General features: G+C 45.7%; 1 protein-coding gene across 2 annotated transcripts in view; it reads left to right on the top strand.

Moving 5' to 3' along the window:
• The window catches only part of zbbx (zinc finger, B-box domain containing), a 34,098-nt gene extending 27,740 nt beyond the window's left edge, over nucleotides 1-6,358 (top strand). For both annotated transcript variants that reach the window (XM_061218145.1, XM_061218146.1), the window contains 4 exons: nucleotides 462-614; nucleotides 2,666-2,938; nucleotides 4,507-4,597; nucleotides 5,900-6,358. In XM_061218145.1, the coding sequence (XP_061074129.1) occupies nucleotides 462-614; nucleotides 2,666-2,938; nucleotides 4,507-4,597; nucleotides 5,900-5,978 (596 nt within the window). In that variant the 3' untranslated portion in view covers nucleotides 5,979-6,358. The remainder of the gene's footprint in view (nucleotides 1-461; nucleotides 615-2,665; nucleotides 2,939-4,506; nucleotides 4,598-5,899) is intronic.
• Nucleotides 6,359-16,701: the final 10,343 nt, after the last annotated feature.

Here is a 16,701-nt window from a genome sequence, read left to right as displayed (position 1 = left end):
GCCCGTTAACACCTAGAGTGGGCCACGCAATTATTGCCACCCCTGACTGGCAATGCACAAAAAATACTTTAAAAAATAAACAATACCATTATTGAGATAAACTCAAAAAGGCCAACGTGAAAAATACTGTTCTTTATAAATGCTTCCATGGAACCAACCAAAAAGTATTTTTTGTGCATTGCCAGTCAGGGCTGCCAATAATTGTAGAGCCCACTGCACATATCCTGTCTGCACGCTGTCTTCCTGCGTGTGGATTTAAACTCCCAGAACCCTCCTGGCCAGAGCGTTTGCGTGTTAGCGTGCATACAGCCAGACTCTCTACCTCATGACTGGTGTGGTACACCTCCGTCAGCCAGGCATTACGGGTGCAGTTAAGGAGAAGCGGCTTTCTCCGGGGTAGTGGCGTGAGCCTCAGGACCGGCCCGGCGCTCTCACCCTCTCCCCCTCTCCTCTGCTCCCAGGGCTGGAGTCCTGGAGGCCCGGCAGCAGCCTGCGTGACTGCGCGGACCAACAGCTGGTCCACAGCGTGATGAGCGACCCGCCGGTCAACGTCTCCCCCCGCGCGGCCACGCCTAGCCAGGCTGCGTCTCCCCTGCAGAGGACCGGCTTCTTAGGTACGGGTGCGCCTTCTCCCGTCACCCTCCCGTCTGCTTTTACAAAGGCACGAACCACACCAAACGGCAGGACTCCGTTTTTATGGCGTGCTGGAAATACAGACCTAGTGTATTTAATGATGTATGTGCCATTGCGGGTTTGGGAGAGTGAGTTATACTTGTGTGTGTGGACTTGGACCACAGAGCACTGCATAAATAAGTTGAAGAATGGCGTGTCTGTCGCCCTGTCTATAAACGTGTCTATAAAGGTGTCTTAATTCTTAGCCTGCTGGTCCTTTTGTCCTTGGCATTGGGGTGAGGTATGTGTGCGATTAAGTCTCCCAGTAGATTTTATCTTCCTCCCCAGTATCTTAATGTGTTCCAGTCTCCTCTTGTTCAGAGGCCCCAGGCTTTTCAGCTCTCACACTATCAATCCATCTCACCTCCCCCGAGGACAAAGAAAACACTCTCAGAGACTTAATCAAGATTTATAGACCAAAACGTGCTTAATATTTTATGCTGGACTCCTGCCTAATGCATTCCTAGTGAGACTAAACAGACTTTTACACAACATTTAATCCACCTTACCGGACACTGCATCACTCACCGTCCGTAAGCCAGTCCTTAATAAGAAAAGTCCTTAATGAGGAAGCACAATGAGACAAACTGGCAGAACTGAAGACCGTTCTCGCAGGTGAGAGGTGTTCTCACACTGATGCTACTCTAGCAGAGGAAGGCAGTTCTTGCCTGTTTGGTTAGCGTCAGACTGTTGCTGCTCTAACGGGGAAGGCAGTTTTTGCCTGTTTGGTTAGCGTCACACTGATGCTACCCTAGCGGGGGAAGGCAGTTTTTGCCTATTTGGTTAGCGTCACACTGATGCTCTTCTCCAGTTTTTGCCTGTTTGGTTAGCGTCACACTGATGCTGCTCTACAGTTTTTGCCTGTTTGGTTAGCGTCACATTGATACTTCTCTACCAGAGGAAGGCAGTTTTTGGTTAGCGCGCTCCGGGTTCCTGCATGCGGGCAGACCCAGGCGGTGACGCTGTGGTTTTCGGGAGGAGATTATGCCACGCAGGACCCCTTCCAACCCGCCGTCTGTTCCCCAGCCCGCTGTTCGGAGGCCAGAGGAAGATAATCTGTTTACCGGCGTGACGGGTGTAATTTATCCTGGTCCGCATGGAACCGGGAGCCTGGCTGCCCCTGGCCTCGGTGGAGCTGGGGGGGGGGGGGGGGGGGGGGGGGGTGAGCCGACGCCCGCTGACAGCTGTGAGCTCACAGTCCCTCACTTTTTCCTCACCTTGCTGAAAGCTGATTGATCAAGTGACAGGAAGAATGAATGAATTGATTCATTTATTTGACAATTTTAAAAACAAGGTTCCATAACACTACACCAGCGTAGCAGACAGTAATCAATTAAAAACTGTCAAGGATAAATCAGGAAAAAGCCAACAGGCTTATTTCCACTGTGGTTCCAACAACTACTGACCTGTGTCTTCTCACTGTATTACGTGACCCGCACCTTGTGCAGGCTGCACACTAAGAAAGATGCGGCCAACGACAGCCTGTCCTAATAGCTGCTCTCTGCGGCAACGACAGCGTTTTCACAGCCACCAGGCTCTGCTGTTACATGTTCTAATAGAAGCGTGATTAGATGTGATTCACCGGTTGCTTTAAGTACGGCCCGTGAATGCAGTGTTTACCCAGCTAGTGCTCATTCAGTGGCCTGTGAGCGGAGTCGCGGCGCTGCCTACCAGCGCTTGGCCAATCAGCACCGCAGCGGTATTCTAGTGGACAGTTGAGGGAAGCAGAGGAGAGCACCAGCTGTTCAGAGAATACAGAATAGCTGGTGATCGCTGCTGCAAGTGGACCACTGCGATCTGCTTATTGCCTGGAGAGAGCCAAGTTCGTGAAACAAAACACATAGTTAGGAGCACAACTGCCGTTGTGCTGACAAGGTGTATAATTTCGTGTTTCCCTGCTCTTTTCCCATCTCTCTCCTTCTTTCTCCCCCCATCTCCTCTCTTCCTCGGTCCTCCGCCGTGTCGTTTGTCCTGGTTTCTCTGGGAGCTGCAGGGTCTACTGAAGGCCGGCCGTGGTCGGTGAGGAGTGGCCCCAGGGCCCGACCGGTCAGCGCAGGCGTGAGCGCCCAGCCCGGCCCCAGGCCCAGCTCCAGGTCCAGGCCGCAGTCCAGCCCCTGGCCCAGGCCCCTGTCCCAGGCGGCCAGGGAGATCCTGGAGATCGAGAGCGTGGGCAGGATGGAGAGAGAGGACCCTCTCCTGGAGGAGGAGGCGGACTGCATGGCCCTGGCCAACCTGGAGGAGGAGTTCAGACTGATGAGCAGGATAGGTCGTTGTGCTTTACGTCGTAAACAGTGTTTTAACATGACTGTCATGTAGTGGCTCAACACGTTCTTGCATCCAGGGAAACATTTAGATTGCTTTGCATATGTATCCTATCGCTTCATCCATGTGTCTCCTTGAAGAAACAAATGGCAGTTTCTTCATATGAAAACCAAAGACCTGGTAACATGGACTAGAACCCTAACAACGTCCATTTTAGCCACAGAATTCCAAGATATAATCCTTCTTTGGACACTCCTCTAGTGTGCATGAATACTCAACTTCACCCAGCTGTATATTGATACGTAAAATAGAAGTTTCCTTCGGATAAGCATGTGTGTTAATACCAATTGGATAATAACACTGTGACAGTTTGTAATATCCTTCAATAAACAAAGCTGCCTTAAGGTTACAGGCTTTTCTCCTGAGAGACGCATTCAAAACAGCACCATGACCATCAGCATTACACACACTGCAGGTTGACTAAGGTGATTTCAAAGGAGGACTGCTCATTCAGCTCTCCTGGAAAGCAAACACATTGAATTCTCTTTAGCATTCATGCGTTAAGTTTGCATCAGCATCTTTAAGTAAGAAACTTTTGCACCATTCATTTGTAAGTGTGGGACACAAAGTTGGGCTGTGTCCACAGATGGATTTTGACCGGAGGGCTTTCCTTGGTAACAGAGTTGTTTAGCCCAAAAATGTACACATTTTGACATCAAAATAAGTGGTTGTGATTAAGTGTCGTAAAAAATTTATCAAGCTAACGATTTAAGCGAAAAATGTTAATTCGATGGTTTAGTTTAATGGTGTGTCAGCCGTTTTATTTATGTGCTGTTCGTGGCTCTGCCTTCTGTCTGAACGACGTGTGCTGGGTTGTGTCCTGCGACAAGGCAACCTTTGGACACATGCCGTCTCATTATATTACACTTACATTTGCTGTTAGTCATTTCCTGGCTGTTATGGTTCAATTGCGTAGGATTGTAACAGGGCCTCAGGACTAAGTAGATTAAGCCACTTAATGACCTGAGGTACTTCCAGCACTAGAGAGGTGTACACATGCAGTTCATTTAATGCAAGGTCGCGCAGCAGTGCGTGGCCATGCCAGCCGCAGTCCAAAACTGTTCAGAAAATTTGCTATTTTGTGTGACTGTTCAAAATGAAACCGCTCCTTTAATGTTTTAGTCAGAGAGGAGTTTGCTCGTGCAGTTAAAACCGGTTAAATGGCTCGACCCGGCAATAGCTCATACAGTGTGAAGTTTTGTGTCCGTGCTGGAGAGGAAAATGCAATTCCTTGCTCGCATATTGCCGGAAGTTTATTTCCTTGAATCCAGCCTTACCGAAGAGAATTTCCACAGGATTTAAGACTCGCGTACTTTGCTCACCGTAATCTTATTCGATTCATACAAATGTGACTGTGTACTGGGAACGGTACGTGGGCAGGTCGGACCTGAGCTGCAGCAGGGCTCCAGAGCTCCAGCGGTTAAATGTGAAATGTTAAATGTGTGTGTTTGTGTGGGCAGAGTGATGTACGTGTAATGAGGCAGCGGTGACACCCAGCTCTCTGTCTCACAGGTCTCCCGTGCTCCTCTGACCCAGGGGCCCCATCTCCGCCTCCCCCGCCGGCAGCCGTGGAGGCTCGTCACCGGAGGCCCTCCGCTAAGCGGTGCGTATTTTCAGCCCTCGCCAAGAAGCCTCATTAATGGCAACTCGTTAGCGCTCTGCTTACTCGTTAAAGCTCCCCGATATGCCCGCGTCCCGGAATAATTAGCGTTTCTCGTCGCGTATTCATTATGAAATAAATAAAGGCGGAATCCCCGTTACCGGTGATTTGTAGAGCGCAGCGGAGTAAGCCCTCCCGTCCGTAAGCCCTCCAAACTCCAACTCCGTCTCCGCCGAGCGCACCTTCTCTTCAACGGCTCCGTCATTCCTCCACTCTTCCCTCTGTAAACCCCGCTCTCTCCCACGTCGCCTCATTAGAAACACTCCATCGGACCACGTGAGCCTGTGATCCCGTATTCACTCTGCCTCCGCCGAGCGGGAGCCCCGTTGCGCTCAAGCGCTCCTGATGTTACTGTCGGTTACGATAGGAAAACTTTCGACTTAGAGGCTTTGTGTGTGGGCGTGCGTCGCGTGTTTCAGTTGAAGCGTTTTGCGGTTGCATGTGCCTTTTTAGTATGGCTTATTTTTACTTAGTTTCTCTTTTCTAGAACAGTTTGTGCACCTGCAAGGAATGTGCTGAATTAGTGGCGATTGTGAATTTGCGTGTGGGTGTGTGTGACTTGTTTGTCTATGCTTGTTGTGTCTATGCCTGATGTGTACACATCCACAGTGCGTGTGGATGGCTCGTGTCGAGCATTTTCCTGATTTTAAGCATTAGAAATGCCTTGCTCTTCTCACAATGGCAGTAAATCTCCCTTTGATTCCCATTTGATGCAAGTCTGGGAGCGTCAAAGTGGCGGCGGATGTGTGCGGCGTGTGGCTGTGATTGCGTGTGTGTGTGCGCGGGCTGCAGAGAGAGGGAGGCAGCGGCGCTCCGGGCTGCTTGACTAACACGCTGTAGCCACGCCGCGTTACAGCGAAGCGTGCGCTAACGGGATTAAAAAGGACAAGCCGATGCAGTTTTGAAACACAGCGGGGTTTCAGTCCAGACATGGTTTCAGAGATATAATGAGTGACCAGCGCCAGCCTCCAGGAGAAGGGGGGGGATTCCAGGAGTGAGGTGCGAGACCCTGTTTTTCTCACCGCTCCCCACGGCTTTATGGCAGGCCTAGGGGAGTGGTGCTGTGATCCAAAGGGTGTGAATATTTATAGGCCCTCGCTGTAGCCCCGCTCATGTTTCATTCATGGCCGTCAGTGCTAAGGCGCTAACGTGCTAACGTGCTAGTCTCCCGCGCTTCCACGCACGCAGCTGAATCCGAGGGGTGTTCTCCCCTCTTTCTTTCTCCCCTCCGTTTTGATCCGGCAGGAGGGGGTCCGGCGAAGGTCACTCGGACAATGAGGAGGAGGTCCTCAGGGACAAGCAGAACGTGGCGTCTCTCCCCTGACCTGCACGCGGGACAGCCGGGCGCTACGAGGTCCCTGCTGCCGCTGCTGTTTCCTAACATCGTTTTTTTCTCTCCTGTGCTCCAACTCGATTTCCTCTCAGAAAAAGAAGAAAAGGACTTCACGAGCGGCCTTTTTTAATGCGTCAAAAGCGGAGTGAGGTAACGCTGAAGGTAGCTTTAGCGGGGTCAGACACGAGCGGTTGAGGTGACGACAGACTCCGCTGCAGATTAGAGATGTTTCAGGTATCGCCATCTGAGAGGCGGTGATAAGGTGACATTTCAAGAAGCAGTGAAGATTACGACAGATGGAATTTTAGTCATTATATATGTGTGTGCGGTGTGTAAGCATAATTTCCGTACTGATTTCCTGAACAAGCAACTAAACCTAAACTATAAACTATATTCAAAATCAGTAAAAATGTGTTGTACATGTGTTATGAAAATAAATGAGAATGAGAGATGTATCTAATTTCTGTTTTATCATTTTATAGCTCAATTTTTATAACCAAACCAATGCTGCGCTGTCCCCTTAGCTCTGAGAAAATCATTCATCCGTACATAAAACACAGAAATTCATAAGTATTATGAAAAAAACAAGTTCCATGAGGAATGAGTCTACAGCAGGTCGATTGATTGCTGCCCTTTCATATCTCTGTGCCACTTTGCAAAGCAGCCTACGCTTCAACCATTTTGAATGTACTAACTACAGTGGAACAGCTACAGTATTCAAATAACTGTTTTCCCTCAGATATGTATCTGCGCTCAGTTTATCAGCATATAACTGACATTCAGGAGGAAATGTCAAGCCTATTGTACAGGGAAATAACATACATTTTTTGCTTTGTAAAGTGCCACAGAGGTGGCATTCTATATGAACAGACATTGTGCAAACAGAAAGTGACTATGGCTACACCCAATCGCTACAACATCATGTTCTCAGTCTGGTTACTACCTGGAGAAGACTAAATGTGTTTTAGCATACTTAGAGTTTAGAGTACAAGTAGTTATAGCCAGGGTTTTCCACTGAGTTTTGTAAACAGGCAGAAGATTAGTTTGACCTAATACAGAATGGCCATCTCCTTTGTACAGTTTACCTAAATGTTCTTACACGTAGGGATGAATCTAATATAGTTGACTGCTTATCACTGAAAGCATATTCACTTCAGTATGTTAACTAGAGTGCCACAGCAGGGGTTCCCAGCAGTACTGTGGCCTTTGGTTCTCACATCTTTAGTCTCCCTGGAACCGGTCTCCATAGGAATGTGTCTTTCAGTCCACTCTCTCTCCCAGATGTTCACCACTCCCTCTACTATCCATCGTACTCCCTCATGTTCAAAATCTCTCCCGAGAACCAAACTTACTCTCTGATGTTCGAAACTTCCCCTGCAATCCCACTCACCCTCTTTGATGTTAAAACTCCTACAATTCATCTCACTCCCTGATGTTTAAAAGAGTCATACTCAATGTTGTTCTATAATCAGAATCACTTTGCCTTATGTTCGAAATCCCTCCCAAGAGCCACAATCACCCCTGATTCAAATCTCCCACCAGTCCTACTCACCCTCCCTGATGATGAAGGACTCTCCCTGCATAGCTCCACTCACTGTACTGCTCTTCTTCACAGTGCACTCCTCCTCAGTCTCTTTGGCATTTCAGGATGCTGACCCCTCTGTAGCCAGCTGAGCCTGCTCCAATGAGCAAGCTCTCCATATCAGGGTTGTGAGGCCAGCCAGCCTCCTCGTCAGCCGTTTGGCAACGAGGAGCTTGCATGCAGGATTTGAGTTGAGGGACCAGCACACTGTTTCAGGGAGTTTTTAGGAATTAATATTTGAAATTGGGATCTCTCGTTCATTGAGAAAATGTGACTTGATATATCCGTGTACTGTATGTTGTTTGACTCCTGAATGTTAAATGACTGAATTGTGCTTACGTCTAACGTTTTACGTCTTACGTCATGTTTTTGTTTGTTCACAGGTCTCTCTTGCAAAATAGATCTTGATTTCAATTATGGTAGGTGTAAAAATAATTGAGAAATAAAAATAGAAAAGAAATATTGCAATAATAGTATTTTGAGAACAGAAAGGAGACACACATAACCCCTTAAGGCCTTAAGGTGGGAAAATTTGGGAAATAAGTGAAAATGTACTGTCTGGAAATGAAGGTAGTAAGTAAACTCTTTTGTATCTTCTCTTATACAATGAACACATCTTTGTTGTATGTAAAACACATGAAAAGGGGGGAATATTTCATATTGTCATTTTAATGACCTATTATCATACGAAGAATAAGAAAAAACAAAAAACAAATGGTCCAGTTGAAAGGGACATTTCGCAGCCCTGAAAGGAAACCACAGATCTTTCTCTGGACTCCAATCGCAGATGTGACTATGTAAGAGAATAGGTTCCAGGGCTGCTCCTTGCAGGAAAGATCCTGCATGTCCTGTGTTCTACGACATTGTCAGGGATCCGGGCATCCCGTGCTACAGTTGCGGCTCCTGTGGAAACCTGTCAGCAGTACTGCGGAGCTCATCATCTCCCCGGAAGGTCCATGGGCGGTCAGAGTCTTCTCCTCATCAGCCTCCACGTAGCCTGGTTCTGAGAAAACTTTTAAAGCTCTTCTTGCATTCAAAAGCTCTCAGGGACGCCGCAAGGTCCGAAATACCCAGCCCCAGACGCGCTGAGGAGCTCCTTTATCTGGGAGGGGGAGCAGCCCATCTGTCTGGTGTGTCAGACCTCAAAAGAAGCATAAAAATCACAACTGTCGTCCCATTGGAGAAACTGCACAGCACCATAAGGCAAAGTAAAACTCAACCAATCTGCTAAATCAATGTTTAACTGGCAAAAATTCTCCCTGGGTACGGAAGGAACAGATTACTGTACTCGCGGAGACAAATCCGCTTCTTTATAAAAGCCTGTCATTCCTGTAAATTGGGTTGGCTGGGGACATTGAATAGCATTGCTACCCTGCCTACACAATGCAGCCCTGCTTCTCCATCTCATGTTTACCCAGTTTAAACCGTATTCCTGCTGACTTTCCCTCTGAAGAGCGCAGAGGAGATGAATGCAGGCAGTATTTCCACTATGCCTCAGAGGCAGCCTTTACGGTTGCGATCACACTGCATTGAAGTGTACAGAAGAAAAACAAAGTAGTTTCTTTCTACAGAAATTCTAAAATTATCTTACAAACCCATTTTAAGCTTTAAATCAAAGAGCAATTTCCCACTCCTATGTTTATCATTGAGTATATTTTACTACCTCACTTTCATTGAGCAAATACTTTTATACAACGCGACTTACTATGTAAGAAAACATAAGTGCATTCACATGATTTAGAAAGCATAACCTGAATTAGTACAAAGGCTACGAATGTTGCAGGTTGAGGATGAGTAGGGAACCAAGATTTTTGACAGTCTGGGAGACCCAGCTTGGACCAGCTTTAAGCACCCCCTTCCCCTGAATGCCTGATTCACTGACAGTAAACACAGTCTAAGATTGTATCTCCTGTGCAAACATTTATGGAATTATTGTCTAAATAAAAGTGGGAGAGGTCAATAGGTTTGATTTGATATTGATTTACCCTTGAGCCTGTTGCGCCATTTGCCCTCAGGTGAAATCCACATTCTCAGCCTGAACTTGAGATCTAGCATCAGTTGACCTAAGCTCCAAGTAGCTTGATACAGTATTCTGCTCAGACATGTCTTCTGAATGGCAAGTTCCTTTGAAGGTCAGAGCTGATATCTCACAGCAGTGTACAGTCCATAAAGATTTTCATAGTCTAATCAGAGTTAGTATTTTCAACAGTCGTCTAACAGGATTGTTTTTGGCTGACTCGTAGTCAGTCTATCATTCATTCATTTTCTAGTAGTGCCCAAGCCCCCATCCTGCACTGCATATGATATCTTACATTTTCTTCTTGAATGTTTTATGATACATACCTTGGCAGCAGACAACTTGAGTGCAGTGTGTGTCATTTTCATTCTCATCAGGAAAACTGGACACAAACTCTCTTGGTTTTTAAATAAATGTTTTTTTTTTAAATTGCTATTTAAATAGCGAAATATAAACTTCAAGTTCAGATTTTAGATTTCATGCATTTTTATTTTTAAAAATTGACATTTACAATGGCTCCAGGGGTTTGTTCCACAAAGCAGGATTACTGCGTTAGCTGAACTGCACAGTCCAAATCTGGAACATGGACTGAAGTGAAAAGAGCTTCGACCCATGTCCGGGTTTTACAGGGTTTTATCAGGGTAACATAGTAGTTCTGCTCATGTGCCAAGTGAGTTAGCAACAATGCATGCAACACACCTAGTATAGGCCTTCTACATCATAAGATGAAATGTAAATAAAATACATAAAACAACTAATGGAGGCTTGGCTACCGTAGCTGGCATCCTTGCAAGACTAATGTCAAGATAAATTATTTAATTCAAAGAAGAGGGGGGGCTTTTGCATGTATGGAAGACAGCAACTGCATTTAACTTTTTCACTTTAGATGTGCAGCAGTTATGATCACAATTTCACTTAACTGCTTTGGGATTGCTAGAAGTGTTTGCTTGCTGGCTAAACTTCTACGAAGACTCAGGAACTGACTAACACTGTAAATGACTTGGCTAGTTTCAGCAGGGAGTTCCTTGTGCTACTTCACTGGGAAAGTGGCATACTGAATTATCTGTATTTCTGTGCTTGCAGCAAGGAGAGTAATTTAAAAAATGTATATAATCTGAATATTACCCTTTAAACTTAAACTTAAGCACAGTTAAACTGCAGCTCCACCCTTTGGATTGCATATGTACTAGCACGGCACAAGTACAAGACTTGATCAGAGGAGGTCACGGAACTGCTCTCAGGTTGTTTTGAGCTCCTTTGCTTGCCTTTGCAGAGGAATAGCTTATATTGGGTTATATCCCCAATACAAGGAGTTCATAAGCAGATGGCACATTGCATGCCAATACCTTTGGAACATGGATATGGCTAAATGTTTCTTGGGTTATCAGGCCTGAAGACAGATGAGGTTAGTGTGAGATAGTGTCTGCAACTCGACTGTTAGCCTCAATATTTTAAAATCTATGAGGTCCCTGCTCCTTAAATTCAGTTGCCTCTTGACAGATCGCAACCTTTATGACCACTGAGTTGAGGTGGGGCATGCACGGGAACTCTGTTAAATGGGCTCTGTACGTGTCAGCATCGCGTTTTCCTTGGAGGGAACACATTTCGGTAAAAAATAATGCTGCAAAACAGAGGAGGAAAGTAAACAGAAATTCACTAGAAGGTAGAATCAAATCAATAGGGCTTTTCCCCTCAGGACTCGCGAATTGCAGATGAAAGCATTCTCTCGCTGCCATACCGCATTGCAATTCCCCACTTAGATGCAGCTACTGCGCGCAATAAGCCAAGCATCTCCATTGATTTAAGGAGTCCCCCAGGACAGCGTTCAGAGAAAGGGCTTCGTTTGGAGGGACATTATGCGGGCGAAATAGAGAAAGAGAAACCTGCTGTGGGACGACTTGAGGGGAGAAATATCTCCTGACGCAACACGCCGATGCCTCCAAGATTCGCGCACAATCCCTGGGACGTAATTGTGTCTAAATGAGAATCTGCCATTCATGCTTTTCCTATGTGTGACTGCAGGAGAGCAGCAGCTGGAGCCTCAGTGAAGAGTCAGCGACCGGCCTCCTCCTCGAGGCTGCGAGGCCTGGGTCTCTCAGCCTGTGCTCGCCCGAGAGGTTGTAACTCTCACACATCCATCAATTTTGGAAAACCTGCTCCATCTTTATGAATCCTGTTTAGTCAGGGGTGTCAAACTCCTCTCCTGGAGGGCCGCAGTGTCTGCTGGTTTTCGGTGTGTTTCATCAAGAGATGAATTTCAAAGTCTTTAATTCAAAGTCCACACACCTTGTTCTCAAGGCCTTAATTGGCTGTTGATTGAAAGGAAATCACAAATACCAGCAGACACTGTGGCCCTCCCGGAGGTTGACACCCCTGCATTAAGTGGACCACATGTAATAATTAATATTGAATACATTTAATGAACACTTTTATCCAAAGTGACATACAGTTGATTAGACTAAGCAGTAAGCAGGGATAATTCCCCTTGAGCAATGTGGGGCTAAGGGCCCAACAGCTGTGTCATTGTCGTGGCTACACCGGGGCTTCAACCACCAACCTTCTGGGTCCCAGTCGTGTACCTTAGACAAGGCTACAGGCTGCCTCATGTTTTCTGAGTCCTCTGTATAATTCCACATTGTAATCTAGCATATGACTAGTGTGGGCTATATGATAAAGGAGGGGACTCAAAGACAGGATGGTCATATTAGGCCTTGCCAATGAAGGCTCTATTTTAGTGAATGATTATTTACACTGACATGCCAGCCACCCTCCATCCCCTCTGTAGCTCCCAGGGTGCATTGTGTCACAGATCACCAAAGCTCCCACAGTTCATTTTAATATCACCTCGGAGACAGGAGACCCCTCCCAGGGTGGGACTGTTAGCTTCACGCGATGCTGGGCCAGAACCAGCGTGGCCATCCGTGCGGTAATGATCTCTGTGACATGTTGGGCTGGGGAGAGATGCAGGGGATGAACACTCCATATTACTCTGTTGTCATCACAATTTGTTTCTTAATTAGATTTGGGCAGCCTGTGGTTCTGGTGGCGGAGGGAAAGAGAATTGAATATTTTTCCGTCCGCAGGTGATGAATTATATTTATGTGAGACAGACACAGATTCTCCACTGCTTCTGCTGTGGGATTGATAAACTGATCTCGGTGCTAGTTTGCAGCCCGGCTATAATTTCACCTACTCTTTCAACGGCAGTATTTCACCGTGCAAGGCGCACAAACACAATCCATCAGATCTACCACGGTGGTCACAGTCGGACCACAGATGGCTTGGGGCTCAGCTTTTTTCAAATGGAGCTCCCCCCGTGTGTGTGTAATTGTGCTGTATATTTGTTTGTGACAGTGTGTGCGTCTTATTTTTTCTCCCATTTGCAAGTTATTAAGCAGGAAATATGAAAGTGTGTTTCTGAAGGACGTTAATCACGTCTACCAGCCACAGAATCCTGGTAATCCCTGGACAATCAGACTCTCGATGAAAAGAAAGAAGACAGAGTGAAACGCCAATCTCTGTGTCCTTTAAAAAGTACACATTTGGGAGGGGAAGAGGCGGGAGTTTTCTAGGAACTGCTGTGAAAAACATTGTTCTGTGGGATTAAAAAAGAAATACCAATAAGATCTGGGTCTGGAATAATGAATAGGCTACCATCTGGCAGGTTTACATAAATGTAAAATTAATTGTGAATTTGTTCAATCAGAACTGATATGAAAAACAAGTTGCGTGCAACATAAAAAATAAGCAAAAAACAAGAATCTGCTTTGTAGAAAACTCAATTCTAAAGATGTTTTTCCCACAATAACTTGCCCTTGAAACGAGATATAAGCTCGTTTAAGATATAAGAAAAAAAGCTCCCTCTGTTTTTGTTGAATGCTGTTATCCCCTCTGTCCCCATGATAGTTTGGTGTGGTATTGTAGTTTGAAATATTAGGCCTAGGTGTTTAAATATCCCCACAATATTACCTGTGGCTCTAATCAGCTCTATCCACAGGATGCTGAACTGGCTGGAGGCTGTGCAGTCATCCGACTGAAACACAACGCTCTGACAACATCTCTGCAACGTTCCATTATCCTGCCTATCTATTCTTCTTGCTATTAGGCCATACGTACTCTGTTAGAGTTGAATTAAAATTGGACATTTTACTGTGCGCATAATGTATTCACTGATTATCATTGCATCTCTGAAATGCATTAGAGCTGTCCTAGTGCTTTCAACAAAGTGATCCAATAACTAAATGCTATTCACATTCATTTGAAACAGGCATGAGATTGAATCTCATGGGATTAAACGAAAATACTGTTTGTAAATTGTGTGAACATAAAAATCGAAAATAAACACACAATACATTATCTAATCAAAGAAGCGTTGTTTATAACTGGAGGGGTTCTAGTCGTATTATTCTGATATCATACAAATACTGTTTATCACCATGCTTGATGGACCCATCGCACCGCATCACTGCAATTCATCTTCTTCTGGAAGAGAGCAAATGAAGGTTGTCGTCTGAAGAGGTGCGAGACGGACTCCGGGCCTAATGGGGCCTGAACGGGGATGCTCTAATGAAGGCGGCCAACAGGTGCTTCTCATTACTGAACATGAGGCAGGAAAGGAAAGCAAAATCACGCATGGAAATTCCTGTTTTTCCACTGTCGTGCCCTGCGTTTATTTAATATGGAGTCTGCAGCCTCTGCAATTTATTCACACTTTCTAGTGGCAGAATAACAACCCCCCTGCACACACACACACACACACACACACACACACACACGCACCAACTACTCAATGTCCTCACTTATGCATCGTGCCTTAACACACCCCCCCCGCCCCCTTCCTAATTTTCTCTTTGAGCTTCCAGAACCCAATTTCCCCAGAATATCAGCAATGGATGAAACAAATGGGGCTGGCAATCCATGTCTGCGCGCAAGCATATGTGTGCTTTGCCCACAAGAAAGCAAAGCCCCGTTTGCCCATATGTGCGTATGCGCGCACTCAACCTGACGGATGGCTCCAAACACAAAGGCCATCCATTAACATGCTGCATCACCTGGCCTTAATTAGCACGCGGGAAAGGATTCGCACGAGAGCGGTGAATGTTATTAACCCCCCTTCCCCGCATCTCTGAGAAGCTGGCCTCTGCACATTACATGGGATTTCACCAACCCGGAGAGGGAAGTGCTCATTAAACCCCTTGAAGAAGAACAGAATCAATCTGCATGATGTATGGATTTGTCAGAGGACCTGGCGGCTTGGGCTGTTTGCTGGACCCCCGTCTGCATGTCTTCACCTCGGACTGAGGGAGGGTGAATGTCTTCATGTCTGCATGTCTTCACCTCGGACTGAGGGAGGGTGAATGTCTTCATGTCTGCATGTCTTCACCTCGGACTGAGGGAGGGTGAATGTCTTCATGTCTGCATGTCTTCACCTCGGACTGAGGGAGGGTGAATGTCTTCATGTCTGCATGTCTTCACCTCGGACTGAGGGAGGGTGAATGTCTTCATGTCTGCATGTCTTCACCTCAGACTGAGGGAGGGTGAATGTCTTCATGTCTGCATGTCTTCACCTCGGACTGAGGGAGGGTGAATGTCTTCATGTCTGCATGTCTTCACCTCGGACTGAGGGAGGGTGAATGTCTTCATGTCTGCATGTCTTCACCTTGGCAAGCAGAGTGGGGTTTGGGCTGAAGAAGGCCAGGAGGCCCAGGAGGAAGTGATGTTGTGTGTTGCTCCAGGAGGAAGTGATGTTGTGTGTTGCTCCAGGAGTCCCAGGAGGAAGTGATGTTGTGTGTTGCTCATGTCCATTCTCAGGTCTCCGTTTGCTCTCTGTTAGTCGGCCATTCGCAAACTTCAACTCCTGACTCTGCTTCTCCCCATGCACTCATAAGCTTCTGTGGTGTGATGCCAATGGTATACTATCTAGAAAATGCAGAGGGGGGTCCATAGGCTTAAACCCAAGGATATCAATGATCGTGAAACGTTCTGCATGGAGAAAGGGTGAAAAACCCCTCTAAATGTGTAACCTCAAAACCTTATCACAAATTATAGGAAAAGACTCAAGGCTGTCATCTTTGCCTGGGATGGTTGCACACACTATTGAACCAGCGGTGCCAGTAATTGTGAAACATTGTGAAAATTGTGAAACCCTGTTGAAAAATGTAAAACTTCAGTTGATTACATTGAATCTTTAATAAAGTACACTACTTTACCTGTACGCAACTTATATCAATAACAGTATTATTTTTTAGTTTACAATATTTCTGTGCCTATTTATAATAATAATAATATAATATGATAATAATTCTGAACCTGAATGTAGGTGTATTTATTTCTACACATACAGTTGAGTTTCCTCTGCAATCACCATCTGTCAGGTTCAGTGGAACAGTGCTCATTAGGAGGACCCAGAAATAATTCTCCAAACTCAATGACCCATAATGACAAAATCATGACTAATTAAAGAGATCATAACTTTGTGGTGTGTGTATCAGTGCATGCGCGCACCCAATAATGTTTGTGTATTTCAGAGCATATCTCTATAGAGTATAAATTGGAATAGACACTGTCTGAAGTTTTTTTTTTGAGGGGTTATCAGGGTTTAATTGGACTTTTGAAGTTTTGGTGATATCATCTGGAAGACAAAACCTCTTTCATCTTGAGAGGTTTGTCTTATAGATAACGAGAATGGTGTTTGCAATAATTAGACGTCTATTTGAACGCGCAAATGAGTCCTCATTTCATCTCTCTTTGTCTCAGTCACCGTCCTGTTCACTTTCCCCTTTCCCTCTCAAATCCGTTACAGTAGATAAGAGAATGATAGGAAAGGTGCGGAAGGTAAACACGTGAAGCAGGCTGACTGCTCGTCAAATGTTACCGATTCAAGTGATTTAACAACTGTGTGCACTTTACTAGTTCCCACAGTTCATTGATAAGTTCTATTTCATTCAGAAAAGTGTTTGATTGGCTATGCCTTTGCTAACTCCTGGCAGGAAACATGCCAGTTTTACATGGAACATATGGTACAAGTTCCCTGTAAAACAGCATAGAAGACCTTGATTTCATCTTGTATTCATACATTTTGCTTGGTCAAATAGATTTAAGAAAATAGCAAACTG

Source organism: Conger conger, chromosome 13 (assembly GCF_963514075.1).
Source record: "Conger conger chromosome 13, fConCon1.1, whole genome shotgun sequence".
Classification (NCBI taxonomy): Eukaryota; Metazoa; Chordata; class Actinopteri; order Anguilliformes; family Congridae; genus Conger; species Conger conger.
This window is presented reverse-complemented; position numbering and strand designations above follow the sequence as displayed.